We start from the raw sequence: 20151 nt of genomic DNA, 5'->3' as shown, positions 1-20151 counted from the left end.
CTTCAAAATATTCCCCCGACAGTGAAAAAGAGCTTTAGATATAAATTACTTCTGTAAAATGCATACCTTTTTCCTGCAATCATGCAAATTAGTTTTCCTTTTCACTTATTTTCTCACTTTGTTTATAAACATGCATGTGCATGCACAAACAATAATTCTGAAATTAAAGTAAAATGATAATGTCTGTTTGTAGATCAAAAGTCCATAGACCAAATAGTCTAAATTTGAAAAGAGAAAGAGGGTTTGAAAAGGGAGAAGTCCACATTTCACCCTACTGCGACTTATTGATGAAGCACTGCAGCATGAAAAGGAGATTGTTTATCATCTTTTTTTCATCTGAAAGTAAACACTTATGCAAGTAAAATGGAACATATTTTGTTTGAAAACATTTCAGAGTAATATTGATGTTGAAAAAGAATATGCAGATTTCATAAATTTGGACTGTTTTGAGCAGTCATGAGTTATAAGTTCAAAGGAATTTAATAAAATCCATACTAGTAATTCTCATATTATATTTTCTTATAAATTTCACATGATATATTCAAATTACATTTCTTCTATAAATATTGATAAAAATAGATATTATTTCGTATCACACTGGTTTTTGCTGTAGTTCTTGTAACATTTTAAATTTCAAAGAATTTCTTCATATTTTAATTAATAAAGGGGATAAATATAGCAATAGCATGGTGAAAACCAAATGGACTCGGAAATGCAACAGGTGTATCCAGTTTTTTTCAATGCATTAAAAGGGTTAATATTGTAATGTACCTGTGCATGTAAACATGGCCAATGTATGCAGAAATAAGGCTTCTTTTAAATACACGGAAAATATGAGACATTTCGACATTTAGAGCTCTCATAGCTTCTAAAATTCATATGAACAGGTTTGAAATTAATAAACGCCAACCTGCCAAATGCGGGTAAAAATCAACTGTGGCGGGTAACGCTGTCAAATCACTAGCCAATTTGGCGTGTTACTATATTTACACACTTACTCGTGTAAGCCAAATCTGGGCAGATTTGGAGCAAATACTCAACTCGTGAGTCATCATGATATATTAAATACACTGATTTTGCGCATATCTGGCTTACTTTAACATGCACGTCACTACGTAACGCAACAAATAACGGCGAGTGCTTTATTTGCATTGAAGCAATAGCGAAGATTAAAAAGCATTTGGTTAACAGAAAAGACATTGTTATTTTCCAACATCCTACATTTTTTTTGATTTTCTTTGTACTGTATTGATCTGTCTGTCCACCTAAAATGCATTTTTGGTGAAAAGGATGAGGATAAAAGAGGAAGGGATGAGATGGCTGGATGACAGGATTTTGTTTGAATAAGAAATTAATGTATGAAATCCAAATTTTATGTGTTATGTTCATTGGATTAAGTGTTTTAGGTTTCACACTTGGGACTCTAATTTTGAGTCTTAAATTACCAGACTAATCAAGGGAGTAGCCATTTTAGTTTCAGTTTGCTCAGCTCTCTCAAGCATTAAAGGTTGTATCAGTGATTTCAGGCCCAAAAATAAATGATCACATTCATCTAATCTTTCCTAACGATCCGCTAGCTGCCCGCCCCATAAGCATGCCGTCAAAAAAACGCGTCTCTCTAGGCAGCCTAGGCTCCGAGATCTGCACACAAAAACAATCTGGTTTTGAGTGGTACACCAACCACTCAAAACCAAAATAAATAGTGTTCCAACCAATTACCGACAGGGGTGGGTGTTGTGAGGTTTTGCGCTCGTGCACGGCTGCCTATGACGGCTGCACGCGAAAACCTCACAACACCCACCCCTGTCTGTGATTGGTTGAAACACGATTTATTTTGGTTTTGAGTGGTAGTGAAAGCAACTGTTTTTGTGTGCAGATCTCGGAGCCTAGGCTGCCAAGAGAGACGCGTTTTTTTGACGGCATGCTTATGGGGTGGGCAGCTAGCGGATCGTTAGGAAAGATTAGATGAATGTGATCATTTATTTTTGGGCCTGAAATCACTGATACAACCTTTAAGCTCCATGTGACTGCCGCTCCAGTTTTCTTTAATGTTCATGCCCTCGAAAGCATTGTCAGTAAGTAATTATTGTAAAAGGTGTAAATTGAGAATATTTTCTTTATTTCCTATGCTATATTGGTAATAATTAAGTGTTGTTTTATACAGCATTGCTCAACGGGTAACTCTGCTCTGTCAGCCTTTATATTGTGTATATATTTTGAATTCTTTCAAATACCAAATTGGCCGGTGAGTGAAAAAGTAAATTCCAAACCCTGCATATGAAGTATGCTACTCTTTGTGTCCTTGAGTAGAAAATAAATATGATTGTAGTCACCTCTGGGGCCAGTGAAGCCAGGTTCTCCCATTTTTCCATGGTCACCTTTTGCTCCCTTCATGTCTGCTTTCATATTTGGTAGCATTTTAATGATTGCCTTTTCACCTGGTGGTCCCACCAGCCCTCTGTCACCTTGAGAAAAAGCATATACACACCACATGCTCAAGACATTATGCATATTTCATTTTCAATATAATCTTAAATAGTCCACCAAGAATACAATATATAGACTACAATGACACATACATCATTTAAAAAGAAGTTATGTAATGAGAAATTAATGCAAAAGTTCCTCCACAGTCCAAATACAGGTTGCAAATCATTTTAGTCTAACCTTTGGTTTGAGCAGCACATTTAAGCACATATTGTATAATCAGTCTATTATTTTGCAAATAGGCTGTTGCTGACAGATGGAGCAGTTAAAAAAATATTTTAAAAACACTGAAAAGAACAGCCAAGAAATGGCCATGAAAAACGGAATTATGGAATTATTACATTTATAAGGGATACTTGTAAGTGGGGAAAAATAAATAATAAATCAAATATATGACCATGGTAGAATGTATATTACATATTGTGCATTTACATGCATACAGAATCATGCTCTTGATTCACCTTTTTCTCCTGGAGGGCCAGGAAGTCCTTTTGGACCTTGTTGTCCTTGAAATCCTATTTGTCCTTTCTTTCCTGAAAGTCCTTTCAAACCTGGCTCACCCAGCTTTCCAGGAAAACCTGTCATGCCCTGACCACCTTTGAGACCTTTGTTGTTTATGAAAAAATAATAATGCAATATTCAATTAATGCCATTTTGGGTTTAAGCACCATCAATGATCAAACTATTTCTATCTGCTTATTGCAAACTAAACATATTTAAATCTGCCAATTCTAAGTAACATTAAATCAAGAACAAAAAGACGAATGACCTCTTAACCCTTGATGACCAGTAAATCCAGAGGGCCCTGGTTGTCCTGGATCTCCTGGGGCCCCAATATTTCCTGGTACCCCAACATTTCCAGGGTCTCCAATGGCACCCTTTACTCCACTGGGTCCATAAGGGCCTGGATCTCCCTGGTCTCCCCTTACTCCACTTGGACCTAAAGAGACGTTTAAGCATTGTTAGGAGAAAGAGGATTTGCTTCATTCCACTAAAATCAAATCCAATGTATAATAAACATGTACACTACAAGTCAATTGGTTTGGACATACTTGACTAAATTTATGTTTCTGATCCTAAAGACCATTTGATTAAGAATCTAAAGAGATAAAGACCAAGAGTTGGAGCAGAGAATAAAGGAAAATCAGTCAATAAGAGTCCAGTACACTGGCCATTGATTTCCCAGTCTGTTTCCATGTACGGTATTGCTGAATGATTACTAGATAAAAACGCTTGCTTAACTGACCCTAACATTAAAAAATGAGGAGTGAGCTTTGGTAGATGTAACAAGTCCCCTGTTATTGAAGGTATTTGGTAGTTCTGGGTTAATTCTCTACTTTTCTTTTCCGGTATGAGGGCAACAAAAGAAGATACCTTCTGAATTTTCTGATGTTTTTCCCATCAATTTAATTACCTGGTTCTCCGGTTTTTCCTGATGGTCCAGGAGGTCCTTTGTAACCGGGCTGCCCAGGAAAGCCTAATGTTCCTTGCGGTCCAGGTTTTCCTATCTCTCCTTGAAAACCTGGAGGACCACCTTCACCCTTGAGGCCGATCATACCTGGCATTCCCTCCATACCTGTGTGACATCACATCCTTTAGTGAGTGTCATTAACAACAGAACTGATCCACCTTAATCATAGACAGACTTTCACTTTTGAGCTTCTGAGGGTTGGAGACAGAGAAGTTTTAGAAGTGGCATAAAATATGCTTTTTACAAATGCAAGAGGTGGCATAAATGTTTTTACATAGGATCACAATCACAGAAAAGTAAAATGTGTGCAGATAATCATGAAATCATATCTTAAATTCAACATTTTTCTATCCACAAAATAAAACATTAATCAAATAATAATAATAATAATAGAAATAAATCATACATTTCATACATAGATACCATGTTTTATTGACACTAAAACATTTTAAGACTATTTGGGTTTGGCACATGACTTTAATATGCAGCCCTAGGAAGAAACTAGAAATGGAAAGTTTGTTTGCTTGAAAGTTTAAAATGCTTTTAAAAGAGTCAAAAGTCAAAAGACTATAAACCATCAGCATTATGTCAACCATTATGGGTTTGACAGACACCTGGTTTTAAGATACGTTTTCGTTGATCCAAACACAAGTGGATTACTTTAAATACAGGTGTAAAAGGGGTCAAAAACTTTTTGAGCTTGTCCACTTTTGACCACTTCCAGAGGTAGTCGAAAACGCAAAACAAATGTTTCCAACTTTCGCATGTTAATACCATATGTCGCAATGTTGTGCCAATAATACATGGATTATGATCAAAATTGCTGTTAATATTCACATCCTTTCCATTCGCTTCCTTTTGCCCTCGCTTGTAAGCATAATGGCTTCACTCATTAAATTTTTTGCGTTGCAGTCTGCGCTCCTGCGACAGTGATGTAGAGTGTGACAAAAACAGAAAGAAGGGTCAACTCTTGATGAAATCTGAACAAAAATTGCTCACAGGAGATGCATTTAAAACGCATGTTAAAAATACCAGGTGTAAACAGTAATGCATCTAGGCTGACCACCTGTGATTGGTTCACTGAAAACTCATCTTATCAGGTGTAAAAAGGGCCATAGACACATGAAGTTCTCACCTGGGTATCCTTTTTGGCCTGGGTCTCCTGGAAAGCCAGTGTCACCCCTCTGTCCTGGCAGTCCTGGTTCTCCAGGAGCTCCAGTAGATGCTCCTAAAACTTCACCATGTTCACCCTTTTCCCCTGAAGCACCATCCAAACCTGGTACACCAAAGATGCCTGGAGCTCCTTTCACACCTTTGGTGCCAGAATATCCTAAATTGCCCCGAGGTCCAACAAAACCTATGTGGTCAAAATCAAATAATCAGAGCTAAAAAGGCCTAATAGACAGACAGGGGTTAAAGTATACAGAATGATTAAATAAAATGTACAATAACACACAGGCCACCCAATGCTCACCCCTTGGCCCAGGTGGGCCTCCTCTTCCTGGTTCACCTTGCTCTCCTTTAGCCCCGGGTCCTCCAGAAAGACCTGGCATGCCTTTGAGACCTGGTACTCCTAAAACACACATATATGGGCAGGCATAACGTAACTAGAGAGAAAATTATTATAATAATAGTTTTTATTACATTTTTTTACTGTGGAAAATATTACAATAATACATCCAATTACCAGGAAATCCTTCCAACCCTGGGAGTCCAGGCTGCCCGGGCTCTCCAGGTGGCCCGGGATCTCCAATACACTCCACTGTAACAAGATTAACATGTCTATATATATACAGTATATATAAACTATAAAAATAAACAGTTGGTTATTGGTGATCATAGATGGTGGATTGACTGCAATGTGGTGAAGCACCAAAGGCCCGTTCATGCCAAGGACTACATATCACTGGATTATACCATGGTCTGGGTGAATACTCGATTCTGATTGGCTGCAGGGTGTCCATTAAAAAGTGATAGAGGACACCTAGTAAAGGAGTTCTGGTGAAACTGACTGTTTACCGTTCGAAATTAATAAATAAATGCGCTGGCTACATCACCTGTGAGTAACCATAGCAACAGGCAGTAAACTGAAGGGTTCTACGAGCTGAGCGGACTATAAATATCTCCGATTGCTAAATAAACCGTCAGGCGTAACCATGGAAACCAAGTTATTGTTTGTAAAAACTTTAGATTTCGATTGTAAAACTAATTAAAATATAAACTAATGTTTTAAAAATTTGTTATTTGGCAAGTGACCATGGTAATTTGGCAAGTGACCATGATATAAGCGGGTTAATGCCCTTCGAGGTGTCCATTGTCAGGTATTAATGGACTTCGGCGGAGGCAACCGTCCAACGCACAGGTTCACGCCTCGCCGTCGTCCATTAATACCTGACAATGGACACCTCAACGGGCATTAACCCTTACATAACTTTCAGAACAGTTTCCAGCTGATGAATGATAAAAACATTGACAGCAAATCAGAATTCACCTGTCTTTAAAAAGTTTGAGTGTTTAAAGTGGCAGAGGACAACTGCAGTGCTCGCTTATAATAAACACAATGTTCTCTTTCATCATCTCGTTTCGAGATCCACCTATGGGAAGGGCATCCTGTACCTGACCTCTGCAGAAGCATCCAATTGCACCAAGTCTGGCTAACAGACAGAAGCGCTGCCAATGCCAGGTAAGGCCACACCCCCTTACCTAAGGCATATAGCTGTCAGGCCCGCTCCTCCCCCTCAGTTGACATTCGCTTCTTGCGATCTCTGCACTGACACAGTTCGGTTGGATTAACGTTACGCTGCTCACTTTCGAGTCTTCAGGAGGACATATCGCCAGATCAGCCTCCGCCAGACGTGAGTGACAGTCGTTTCTTCAGCCTATCCGCTGTGTTTTTTGCATCCGGAGCCGCCCGAGCTCTCACTGTCCTTCACCTGCTCCTCCTTACATGGCTGCCCACCACAGATTTTTCCGAGTTCTTCACCGCTGTCCCACCCATGGCTATGTGACCATCTAAACCGCCGCTTCGCTGGAGAACAGCCTATCACGACGAGCCTGCCTGGCTGCGTGTGGTGCTCTCATCACCGCTAAGGACCCTCTCGTTCTGCGCGGTCTGCTTGGGCTTAACACGCTCAAGAAGCTTTGGAGAACCCAGAGATTTGCGGTCATTGTAATTGCTGCCCATGTAGCTACCGGAGGACTCCCGGAGCGCCACCTCTCTAAAATATTTGAGCTGACATCAGCCCAATCCGCATTCCCTGAAGAGGACATCTTCGCAGGAAAACCGAACTTTCGTTGACGAACCGGCCGGTTCCGGTGACAGGGATGACTTGGTCCTTTTAGCGTTCCCTAGGCTAGCGCTTACGCGGCTTTGCTTCAGTCCATCCTCCTGGAAGTTTGTGAGCGAGCGGCCGTTCGTCTCAACATTGTGTGGCCAGCTCCATAGAGCGCCACCGACCATGATAGGAATATTTACGACGGGTAAGCGCTGGGACCACCGCCCAGTCTGAGGAAAGAACTCTTAAAAAACGTTTTTTCCAGCGTTCGCGAAGCTCATAAGCACGGCTGGAGCGTCCCGCTAGACTGTTAACACGGTCTTACAGGCCTTGATGTGTTATGATTACGGGTTGAGGCTTTCAATTTATGCCTTCCAAGGAAGGTGGCCCCGAACGCAAGCAGCCTGCCTGTTGTTCGACCGTTGGGAGTATCGAGCCCGCGTTCACGGGCCACGAGCCCTCCGGATTCTCTCCCCGTCCCGGAACCCCTGTCCAAAAGACACAGGGTCTCCCGCGGACGGTCGGTTAATCCCGTCTCGTGGCTGCCCAGCCCGTGTGTTTAGTGGACGTTGTGTGTGTGTCCCCCCCCACCCCCCAAGTTACAGGGGGGCTGTCGTGAGGAAAAGTACATAAGCAGTGTTACCACACCGCACACAATTGGTTCCCCTCATCCAGTTATTAAAGGCTTCGGCCCCAGTGTTTCCCAACACAAAACACACACATTACTAAACAACACATTTAACAAACGAATCAAATTAATTTGTGCAGATTTTTATATCTGCCAACATAGAGAGCAAATCTCTCTGATCCCATGCATGTCGCCCTGAGTCTGTCCACAAGAGGGCGCCTTGGCCTCACAAATCAACCAGCTGGGCTCACACAGCTCAGTTGCGGCTGCCCAGCCCATGTGTTTTTAGTGGACGTTGTGTGTGGAAGGCTTCGGCCCCTGTGTTCCCCAACACAAAACACACACATAACTAAATAACACTTTTAAACAAACAAATTAAATAAATCCATTACAGAGAGAGTATCTCTCTCCGCGGATATTATTTTTCTGCCTGCACTTGAGACTGCCCAGTTCATGTGTTCAGGAGATGTGCCCACTAGATGGCGCCTTTGCATCACAAATGAACCAGCTGGGCCCATACAGACTCGCGCTCGCGAGTCACGAAGCGGCTTGGCAAGCCGTTTCAGCACCCGAGTGGGTTTTGCGTACCGTAACCCAGGGTTATAGGCTGCAGTTTGCAATAAAACCTCCGCAATTCAACGGCGTTCTCTCTTCTCACACAGAAGAAAATGCCTCACACATTCTGAAAGAGGAAATTTCCTCCCTCCTAAACAAGGGAGCGATTCAGATGGTGCCACCCAATCTGATAAACCATGGTTTTTATTCCTGGTATTTTCATGTTCCAAAAGGCGTGGCGCCCCCCGCCCTATATTGGACCTTCGAGTTTTGAACAAACATTTGAGGAAATACAATTTCAGAATGTGACACAAGGCTCTCTCCCCGTGCCATAAAGCAGAATGACTGGTTCACATCAGTCGATCTGAAAGATGCTTTCTTTCACATAAGCATCTACCCTCCACACAGGAAATATCTTCGTTTCGCCTACCAAGGCATTTGTTACGAATTCACAGTTCTTCCGTTCGGGCACAATTTGAGTCCCTGAACTTTTTGTCTGTGTGCGGAGGCGGGAGTGGCGCCCCTGAGACTATCAGGGCTGAGAATTCTGACTTACATAGACGATTGCCTCATCATAGCCAAATCGAAGGAGAAGCCGGGTGCTCGCGTACATCACATCCCTCGGGTTCAAGGTGAATGCGAGCAAAAACAATCTGACTCCCAGTCAGAATGTCATTTTCCTGGGCTTGGAATTGAACTCAGTCTCCATGCGAGCGCGTCTCTCTCAAAAACGCTCGCTGATGGACTGCCTGTCTCAGTTCAGTGAAGGGGCGAGAGTAAAATATCGCACATGCCTCAGGCTGCAGTGTCTCATGACTTCATCTATCCAAGTTGTGCCGTTGGGTCTCCTGAGAATGAGAGCGTTCACGAAATGGGTTTTGTCACTACATTTCAGCCCGATTCGCGATCTCTGCCGCTCGGCAACGGTGAAGCGTGCCTGCTCGGCGGCCCTGTGCCATTGGGAGAGCGAGAACTTTTACGCACGGGGAACCCCCCTCAGGACTGTTACGATGCGGAAAGTTTTGACAACAGATGCATCCTTAACAGGCTGGGGAACCACCCAGGAAGGCAGAACGGTGAACGGTCTGTGGCTGAGCAGACTACGTTCATCGCACATTAACTGTTTAGAGCTTTTACCATTTGGAAAGCTCTGAATCATTTTCTGCCTCGCCTGCAGGGACATCCCGTTCTAGTACGGTGCGATAATACCACGGCAGTGGCTTATATCAACCGTCAGGGCGGCATGCGCTCGTCGAAACTCCGTGCTCTAGCTTACAGGCTTTTGGTGTGGAGCAGAATAGACTGAATAGACTGGCATTCTGAACAAAGGCGCGGATCTGCTATCGAGGGGAAACCCAATTTACGGGGATTGGCGTCTTCACCCGCAGATAGTGGAGATGTTATGGATGAGATTCGGACAGGCAGCCGTAGATCTTTTCGCCTCGCGCGAAAACCACCATTGTCCTATGTTCTTCTCGCTAAAGGACGTGGACGCGCCCCTCGGGGCAGAAGCACTGGCCCACCCATGGCCCAAAGTGCTGCTGTATGCTTTTCCTCCCCTGTGCCTGATAATTTCACACTGGCCAGGGTGAGAGAGCACGGCCTGTCTCTCATTCTGATAGCACCCAGGTGGCCCAAAGCCCAGTGGCTGGCAGAGATAATCCCTCTGTTATACGCCGAGCCATGGCGCCTCCCCCCTCGCACAGACATACTGTCCCAAGCCAACGGGGAGATTTACCACCCCCACCTGGACAGGGTGGCTCTCTGGGCCTGGCCCGTGAGAGGACGAACCTAAATGCACTGGGGCTCCCGCCGCGTGTAATCGCCACTACTCAGAATGCCAGGGCCGTTTCCACGCGATCCCTATATGGCTGTAAGTGGCAAGTGTTCGAAGGGTGGTGTGATGGGTGTGGTCTCACATCTTATCAGTGCTCGGTGCCTGATATTTTGTGTTTCCTGCAAGACCTCTTTGAAAGAGGCAGGTCCTTTTCCACCATTAAGGTCTACCTGGCTGCGATTTCAGCCTGTCATGTGGGTTTTGAGGGCTCCACCGCCAGGCAGCACCCTCCAATCCGCAGATTTATGAAGTGTGCAAGCCGCTCTTTGTCGGTCATCAGGAGATCTGTTCCAGAGTGGGACCTCTCCATGGTGCCTCGAAGCGCGGTCTCTGTATCCTTTTGAGCCTCAGGGGAGAATTTCACTTAAGCTGCTGTCCCTCAAGACAGCTTTGCTCTCGGCCTTGGCATCTGCTAAATGGGTCAGTGAGCAACATGCACTCTCAGTTCACCCCTCGTGCGCCAAATTCTCCCTAAATGGAGATAAGGTTTCCCTTAAGCCTAACCTGGCCTTCATGCCGAAATGCTTCCCTGCGTTCACTTCGGAGGTTTGGGAGCTATCCGCTTTTCACTCTCCACCATTTGCCTCCCCGGAGGATCAGGGGCTGAATGCTCTGTGTCCTGTCCGTGCTCTGCAAGCATATATGACCAGTGCTTTCCGCAAGAGCGACCAGCTCTTTGTTTCAAGGGCTCCCCCGCACAAGGGGATTCCCATTTCAAAGCAATGCCTCTCACATTGGCTTGTGGACGCTATACTATGGCTTATGAAGCAAAGGGAGTGCAGCCCCCAGGGGGCATCAGAGCTCATTCCACAAGGGGCTTAGCCACCTCTTGGGCTTTGTTTAGGGGAGTGCCACTGCAGGACATCTGCTCCGCGGCCAGCTGGGCCTCTCCTCATACCTTTGAGCATTACTACCGGTTGGATGTCACCAGAACCTCGGTGGCACACTCGGCCCTAGGGGTAGGGTCCTCTTAGCCCTTTCCCACAGCCCCGTTGGGTTAACCATCGAGGAGTGAATGGGCCAGCTGGCCATGTTCATTCCTGTCACCAAGCATTTGCATTCCTTCTTGGGTTTAGCTATGTGCACTGGTGGTGCGGGGGCTATTATCATGTATGTGTCTCATGCATGTTTCATGCCCTGCTTGCCCACAGCAGTTTAGCATGGCGTCACCCTTGCAGGGTCATGTTTGTGGGACGTGTCAGGCACCGCCTCTCTGAGGTGACCGTCCTTCTCTGGCCTTCAGAACCTCACTGTGAGTGTATTGGGCAATCGGGGAGCTGTCCATGTCTCTCCCATAGGTGGATCTCGAAACGAGATGATGAAAGAGAACAATAGGTTACTGTTGTAACCCCGGTTCTCTGAAACATCGAGTGGAGAGATCCACCAGCTTTGCCCTGCTTGCCGCACGAGAAGCGAATATACTTACTGAGGGGGAGGAGCGCGCCTGACAGCTATATGCCTTAGGTAAGGGGGTGTGGCCTTACCTGGCATTGGCTGCGCGCTTCTGTCTGTTAGCCAGACTTGGTGCAATTGGATGCTTCTGCAGAGGTCAGGTACAGGATGCCCTTCCCATAGGTGGATCTATCCACTCGATGTTTCAGAGAACCGGGGTTACGACAGTAACCTATTGTTATTATCCATTGGTGCGGACAACAACAGTTAACGTCATAGTTATCTTTACAGTTATCTTTAAAGATCTTGTTGTAGATTTGATCCAGCTACCTTCGATATTCCATTGATCTTCTCTTGAGCTACAGTCTCCTGTAAGACACATGTAAAATAGACATGAATACAAAGACTAAGAAGAAGAGTATAACATTCTGTGGATTTGCTAATCTCACTAGAAAAAAAGAAAAATATTCAATACAAAAAGCAAAACACAGAAATTACAATTTTCTAGTGGTCTTAGAGAATTTTCACACCTGCTCATATATATATTTACTTTATAATAACTTCTAACACTTTATTGTGATGGTCCTCCAACAGACATTTTACTGACTATAAGTAACTTTGCAACTACATGTCAACTTAATCTAACCCTAATGAGAGTTAGTAGACATGTAGGTGCAACGTTACTTATAGTCAACAGAATGTGTTAAAGGGACCATCAAAATGAAATGTTCATTCTTATATTGTTCAATTTGGATCATTCATAGCTACCAAACAGCTTTTTGCATTTGTACTTTTGTAAAATTAAAATAAAAAGTGAACTAGGTTATAAATGAACTGAAGTTTAATGACATTTCCAAGCATTTTAATGCACATTAAATAATGATCTGTTAAGCAGACAGTCTACTAATAATCTAATAAGTTAGTTGACATGTAGTTGCATAGTTGCTTATAGTCAGCAGAATGTTCAAAAGGGACTGTCAAAATAAAGTGTTACCAGTATAACTGGTTACACTTTATATTAGGTGTCTTTAACTATTATGTACTTAAGTAAAATAAATAAACAAACAAACAAACCAAATTGTCAGGCACAATGTACTTATTGTATTCATGTTCTATTGCAAAACACTTTTACTACTATTAAGGTGTGATATGGGTAATGTTAGGGACAGGTTTGGTGGTATGGGTAGGTTTAAGGGTTGGTCAAGTGGTCAACAGTGTACAGGGGTCAATAGCTTGTTAATGTTTAAATAAACGTATTAAAGATTACATAATGATTAACAGTTCAGTATTAAATAAAAAAAGCTAACAAATCCCATTAAACTTCAATTCATATATTACCTAATTCAATTTTTTTTTACATTCACAAATGTTGTGAAAAAATAGTTTAATTAGTCATTTTAAGCACATCACACACTATTCATATTAATATATTATTCAGTAACTCATCATAACCACAGTTCTGTCAAGACCACTATCATCAAAGATGATTGACAATTAGCATATTTAGCATTAGGTCTCATAGCTATTTGAATATATATTAACTAATAATCCGTTAAGCATTATATAATGTATGTTAATGATTTATCAATTAAGCTTTCAAATAATAAATGCAAATCATTTAATCAATCTGTCAAAATCATTTGTAGATTTTTAAAAAGTGCAATATCATATTAACTGAAAGTTTAATAACATTTGTGAGCATTTCAATTTACATTAAATAATGATCTCTTAATCATTATGTAATGTTTAATAAGTTCATTAGTTAACATTAACAAGCACATTATCTCATATTTCTAGAGTTGGTAAAGAGTTACCAAAATATTAAAAAGGCAACATTTATATTTTTGTGTTTAGTTTAACTAAAACTAAATAAACAAAAATGAATCAATAAAATTAATAAACACTGTTTAGAATTTAATAAAATGACAGTAACAAACAACAAAATGAGCAATTCTTTAAAATTACAAAAATTGTGAAAAAAGTGAAAACAGAAAAGATAAAACATAAAACCTAATTCAAAATATGAACAAAAACTATAATAATACTGTTTATTGATGATACACAAATAACACTGGTACACACCTGGAGCACCACGAAAACCATTTACTCCAGCAACACCAATTTGTCCGTTATCTCCAGGAAGGCCCTTTACACCTTTAGTTGCTCCAAGAACTTGGCCAGGTTGTCCTGTTGGGCCTTTTGGACCTGGAAGACCTGGAGCACCTGGGTATCCCTTCTCTCCAGGCTCACCTACAGGACCCTCTCCCTGAAGGAAAACAAGCATACAGATGCATCTAAATGATATACTTTGGTTAAGACTGGCATCAGAGTTAAAACTTTCCTTGATCAATATCACAGAAGTCACTACACAATGCACAGTGCACATCAATACAGTCACTGTCTTCTCATTAGTGTTGTTTTGAAGTGTTTTGAAATGCAAGACTCACAGGAGATCCACTTAGACCTGGTTCACCATCTTTTCCATCTCTTCCAGGCCTTCCCTGCACTCCTGGGAAACCAATAGCACCTGGGTCCCCTGGGTCACCAGGTAATCCTGCATTTCACAAGTGCAGACAAAATATAAAAATTTGCACATCGTTGCTTTCAGGTGGAAACCAAACCGCTACTTTTCAGATTTTTTTTTATTTTTTTAATAATTAAACACTGTGTTGTCAAAGTTGATATTGTGGCTTTATATATGATCAGACACTTTCATGTGTCATTGTGTTATTAATATTTTACCAAAAGCAAGCTCAAATGGAGCTACAAGGTTTTTGACCAGCTTATGTCAGATATATGCGTTTTGTCAATCATTAGACCGGCTGCAACTAAGGCACTAACTGCAGTGCATCATTTTAGGCTCTCTTTCAAGGGAATATAGACATCACACCATGGTGTTGATGCAATGGGAATGCCTGTAAACCGGTGTCTGAGTCACGTGTAGTACACGCCAAGCCATTGGCCTGTGATGATGGCAGGTGATGCAATGGCGTGCTTAATCAATTCTACAATTAACACCTGCACAAGAGTGTCACCAGCTTCTTGTCTTCAGAAGCCACTTTGTCTGTCACTGTGTGTGCAATCTGTCTGTTTGTCTAGAACAGGAGTGAAAAAAAGGAAAGAAATCGTGCTATTCCTGGGGACGACAGACATGAGTTGTGTTTTCTCGGTCTCAGAGCAGAAGATTGCTTGATCAGCTCTCGAGGGAGTGAGTGCGACTGGCAGGCAGTCTACATCTTCCTCTAAGACTTGTGAGTAACTGCTAGATGTCGTCACTCATGCGGTGGCTACATTAAATATCGAGTGGCCCAATTAGAAGAGGGAAGCGGCGCGTAGTAAACAGGACAAGCACTTCTTTACTAGCAGTCGGGCCCAGCCACCCAAAATGAACCTCCCCTTTTTCCTGATCTTCATGATGTGATCTTGAAGTCATGGAAAGCCCCTTATTCTGCCCGTGTTCATAACTCAATGACGTCAGATTATTCAACTATCATTGGGTTTACTGAGCATGGGTAACAAGTTGATGCTTTGGGTAGAAGAGACCCTCAAAGCCATGCAGTCTAACGTCTTTCTTAGTGGGCAAAGCTTATGAGGTGACAGGTCAGGCTGGTGGGTCCCAGCACACCATGTCGGTGTTACAGGCCTACCAGGCTGACCTGCTCAGAAAACTTGAAACTGGCGAGGACCTTAGCCCCGAAGTGGTTAAAGAGCTCCACAAGGCCACAGATCTGTCTCTCCGCCACTAAGCAGATGGCCCGTGCTATCGACTGTTCTATGGCTGGTTTGGTGGCTACGGAGAGGCATCTGTGGCTCAACCTGTTGGGGATATCGAATAAAGAAAGAGCTTTGTTGCTGGGCGTCCCGATCTCGCCATCTGGCTTGTTTGGCGGCACTGTCAGTACAGTCATCCGCGGGTTTTAGGTGGCAAAGAAATCCGAGGCCTTCCAGCAGTTCATCCCTCACCGGATCCAGCAAACTGGTCTTTCAATCTGTTGACGTTAAAACTTATTGTACCTCACATCCAATCCGAGGATTGGTTTGTCACGATAGATCTGAAGGACGCATATTTTCACATAGAAATGTTACCCATTCACAAGAGGTTTGCTTTTGGGGGGCAGGGGGAAGCGTACCAATATTGGGTTCTTCCGTTTGGCATAGCCTTCTCTCCTCAAACCTTTACCAAGTGCATGGATGCAGCCCTGGCTCCACTGCGACTCCAGGGGATCCATGTACTAAATTTGAGCCAAGTCGCAGGAGATGGCGGTTCGACATCAAGGTGTCATTCTCGCTCACATCAAGAATTTAGTTTGCTCTGGGTGGAAGGCAAACTGCTCTCCCTGAGGGCAGTTTACATCCCGGGACACCTCAGTATGGAAGCAGACATCCTATCAAAGGCAAAGGCTGAGGCACGGGGATTGGCGACTTCACTTTCAAATAGTGGAGTCCATATGGCAAAAGTTTGGCAGGGCGGAAGTGGACTTGTTTGCCTCCAAGGAGTCAACGCACCGTCCCCTTTGGTTTTCTCTCCATCCTCCAGCTCCTTTGAGGCTGGATGCCATGTCACAGACGTGACAGGGAGTTCTGGTGAGGGTCTGTCAAGAGGGGTTCTGGTTAATTTTGGTAACCCTGTTCTGTCTGGCCTGATCTCTCCTTGAAGGTTCTCCATGGGAGATTCCGACCAGGGGGGACCTTCTGTCTCTGGCTTGGGGGACATTCTTTACCCCCTGACCGGAGATCTAAAAACTGTGGTTCTGGCCCCTAAAAGAGTACCAGTGGAGGGGGCGCTATGGAGCAACGTAGGAGGTAGACGTGTTTGCCATCTTCTCCACAGCCAAGTCGATAAAATTGTAATCTAAACGTCTCTAAACTACTTTTAAATGGGCTAAAAGTCTAGCTTGACATACCATAGCGCTACACTTTAACCTTAAGCTTTGTCGATGCCGTCAAAAAAGCAGCCCCAGGGCATTAAACCCTCTCAGCCGCAGCCTGATGCTCCTGACAACATGGCAATGGCTGACCCAACGGCTGGCCTCGCGCTGGAAGAAAAAGACATGTCACGGATGATGGAGAAGATTTCGGAAAAGATCATCAGTGCCTTTGATGAGAGATTCGATAAACTAGAAGCGACTCTTCAAACCATACAAATGGCGCAACGAGAGTTAAGAGGGAGTCGAGATGATAGAGGAGCAGGCCAGTGATCATGAAACTCGTATCCTCTCTCTGAAAAAAGTTCGAGGCTTAAGCTATTTTTTTTTTGTTTGTTTGTTTGTTTGTTTTTGGGGGGGAGGTGGAATGTTATTGTGGTTTTACTTTGTGTTACAAAAGTTAAATGAAAGGGAACGATAAAACTAATAGAGGAAATCCTACCTTAACTTTGGCATCTTGGAATGTTAAAGGGCTTGGCCACCCCATTAAAAGAGGTAAAGTGTTTACCTATCACAAGTCCTTGAAAGCAGACATCTTATTTCTACAGGAAACGCATATAGCTGTGGGACAAGAACATAAACTTAGGGCGAATTGGATATCCCAGGTATATCAGGCTTCTTTCAGCAGTAAGGCCAGGGGGGTAGCAATTTTACTTCGTAAGGGTATTTCATTTCAGCTTGATTCGATGACTACTGACTCTCATGGCAGATATGTCATGATTTCAGGACAACTTAGTTCTTTGCACATCACAATGTTAAATATATATGGTCCTAATATTGACGATCCTCAATTTTTTAAAAAGATTTTTGATTTAATACCATCTGGGTGTGTAAATGTCATTATCGGCGGTGATTTCAATTGTTATTTAGATCCATTTATAGATTGATCATCCTCAAAGCCACCTCCTAGTATAACCTCAGTATAGATCCTCAATAGATTGATTGAGGAAAGGAACATGGTAGATATTTGTTGGTTGCATCACCCAACAGAAAGAGAATACTCATTTTACTCGCATGTTCAAAAATCTTATTCTAGGATTGACCGTTTTTTGGTTACTTCTGAACTGATACACAGAATAACTGGTACACGGTACCATAACATGCATATATCAGACCATAGCCCCATCACACTTCAGATTAATAAAATCCTGCCACGACAACGTTATTATTGGCGATTCAACCCTTCCCTACTTAAAGACCCAGCTTTTGAAAACTACATTAACGCTAAACTAGATGATTTCTTTATGAATAATGACAATGGCCAAGTGATACAATTTTATGGAATACTCTTAAGGCAGTCATAAGGGGTCATATTATTGCTTTTGAAACTGCTAGTAAGAGAAATAGCAATAGCAGGCTTTTGATAATTGAAAATTTACTCACAACATTAGAACAGGCATATAGAATCTCCGGATTACAACAAGATTATAATAAGATACTGAATTTAAAATATGAATATAATTCGATCTTGAGCAAAAGAATTGAGAATCTCTTACTTAAACTCAAACAAAAACACTTTGAATTAGGCGATAAACCAGAAACTTTATTAGCGAGACAGTTAAGGGGTGAGCAAGCAAAGCAAACAATTCATCAAATCAAGTCAAACACAGCTGAGATTGTAACCAATCCAGAAGAAATTAATGAATCCTTTAGGGATTTTTACTCTGATCTTTATTCCTCAAAATGCAACGTCAGTCAAGAGAATTATGAATCTTTTTTTGATAGTCTTAATCTTCCCCAGTTAGATAAAATTGCAAAAGAAGATCTAGAATGCACATTTTCTGAAGCGGACATCTTAGAGGCCATCAAGTCTTTTCCGTCGGGCAAAGCACCGGGTCCAGGCGGCTTTGGATGTGAATTTTATAAAGCCTTCTCTTCAATGATCAACGACTCATATGAAAATGGCAGACTCCCCAATTCATTATATGAGGCCAATATTTGTGTTCTGTTAAAGAAAGGAAAAGACGACACGGACCCAGCCAATTATAGACCTATATCGCTTCTCAACTTTGATCAGAAGGTGATAACAAAAGTGTTAGCAAACAGACTTGGAAAGCATATTTCAACAATAATACACCCAGACCAAACTGGGTTTATACCAGGTCGTTTCTCCTTTTGCAATGTTCGTCTCCTTCTTAATTTTCTTTATAAGGAAGGTAAGGAAGCCTCAGGAGCAATCATCTCACTAGATGCCCAAAAAGCGTTTGATCAAATAGAGTGGCCATTTATGCTAAAAGCGCTGGAACACTTTGGGTTAGGGAGTCGTTTTATCAAGTGGGTAAAAATTCTATATTTATGTCCTCGTTCATCCATTCTTACAAACTCTAACAAATCTAACCCTTTTGAGTTGCATCGAGGAGTTAGGCAAGGAGATCCTCTTTCCCCTCTTCTTTTTGATATTGCGTTGGAACCTCTAGCAGTAGGGATTAGAAGTCACCCACATATACATGGAATAAAGATGGGAAAGGATGAAGCTTTAGTTAGTTTATATGCTGATGATCTATTAATATATCTTTCTGATCCAGCCAAATCAGTTCCCTATTTGCTTGATTATATTAATGCTTTTGGTAAAATCTCCGGGTATACTATTAACTGGTCCAAAAGTGAATTTATGTCACTTGCTAGACACACAAATTCCAACCAGGTTGGTCCCTCGCCTTTCAAAACAGTCGAAGACCACTTTACCTACAGTATCTTGGCATTGTGGTACCAAAGAACCCCAAGCAAATATTTGAATTAAACTTTTTGGCTAAGATGGACAAATTAAAAGATAATATAGAGCGATGGAGGCTCCTTCCGCTATCTATGATAGGCAAAATTAATGCAATTAAAATGGTCACTTTACCACGGTTCCTCTACCTTTTTCAAAATTTGCCTATTTACATACCTGTATCTTTTTTCAAGCTTTTGGATTCAGTTATCCTACCGTTTATTTGGGCTTACAAGACTCCCCGAATTGCAAAAGCGCGCTTACAGAAACCCACTCAGATGGGAGGCCTAGGGCTCCCAGTGTTTAAATATTACTATTGGGCAGCAAATGCCAGGGCTCTATCATATTGGCAGAGGGGTATTCCTAGTGAAACTTTCTCTGTGGCTGATCCTCTATGGCTTAGGATAGAGACATTTTCTCTAACAACATCTTGTCTCCCACTTTTACTTTTCTCAAAAGTCTCTCCCTCAACAAAAATAATTGGTACTAATATAATAGTTAAAAATTCAATACAAATATTAAATCAAATAAGGAAACATCTTAAATCACCTGACGTCTCGATCCTCACGCCCATCGCTAACAATCACATGTTTAGACCCTCTCAGCTAGACCGAGGTTTTATTGAATGGAAAAGTAAAGGTCTGATGTCTATTGGAGACCTTTATATAGATGGTAAATTTCCATCTTTTAGCCAATTGCAATCTGCATTTAATCTTCCAAGGTCAGACTTTTTTCGATATCTATAAGTGAGACATTTTGTTCAAACGGTTATTCCACAATTTATTGACAAACCAGAGTTTAACACATTTGAGCACACTTTTTTAGTAAATCCAAGCTCTAGACATCTGGTTTCACGCTGTGTTAATTCTTT

The 20151-nt window shown here is 42.2% G+C and overlaps 1 protein-coding gene across 1 annotated transcript in view; it reads right to left on the bottom strand.

The window, feature by feature from the left end:
• The window catches only part of col4a2 (collagen, type IV, alpha 2), a 133083-nt gene that overhangs the window by 21359 nt on the left and 91573 nt on the right, over positions 1-20151 (bottom strand). Inside the window, exons 24-33 of the mRNA XM_081369536.1 lie at positions 14093-14199; positions 13728-13911; positions 11976-12014; positions 5646-5720; positions 5433-5531; positions 5094-5315; positions 3902-4063; positions 3257-3427; positions 2949-3092; positions 2334-2465 (exon numbers count right to left, since the gene is read on the bottom strand). Coding sequence (XP_081225662.1) covers positions 2334-2465; positions 2949-3092; positions 3257-3427; positions 3902-4063; positions 5094-5315; positions 5433-5531; positions 5646-5720; positions 11976-12014; positions 13728-13911; positions 14093-14199 — 1335 coding nt within the window. The remainder of the gene's footprint in view (positions 1-2333; positions 2466-2948; positions 3093-3256; positions 3428-3901; positions 4064-5093; positions 5316-5432; positions 5532-5645; positions 5721-11975; positions 12015-13727; positions 13912-14092; positions 14200-20151) is intronic.

The sequence above is a fragment of the Scardinius erythrophthalmus genome (assembly GCF_964197995.2).
Source record: "Scardinius erythrophthalmus genome assembly, chromosome: 6".
In the NCBI taxonomy this organism is placed as follows: Eukaryota; Metazoa; Chordata; class Actinopteri; order Cypriniformes; family Leuciscidae; genus Scardinius; species Scardinius erythrophthalmus.
Note: the sequence above shows the minus strand (reverse complement) of the source record. Positions and strands in the feature narration are given on the sequence as shown.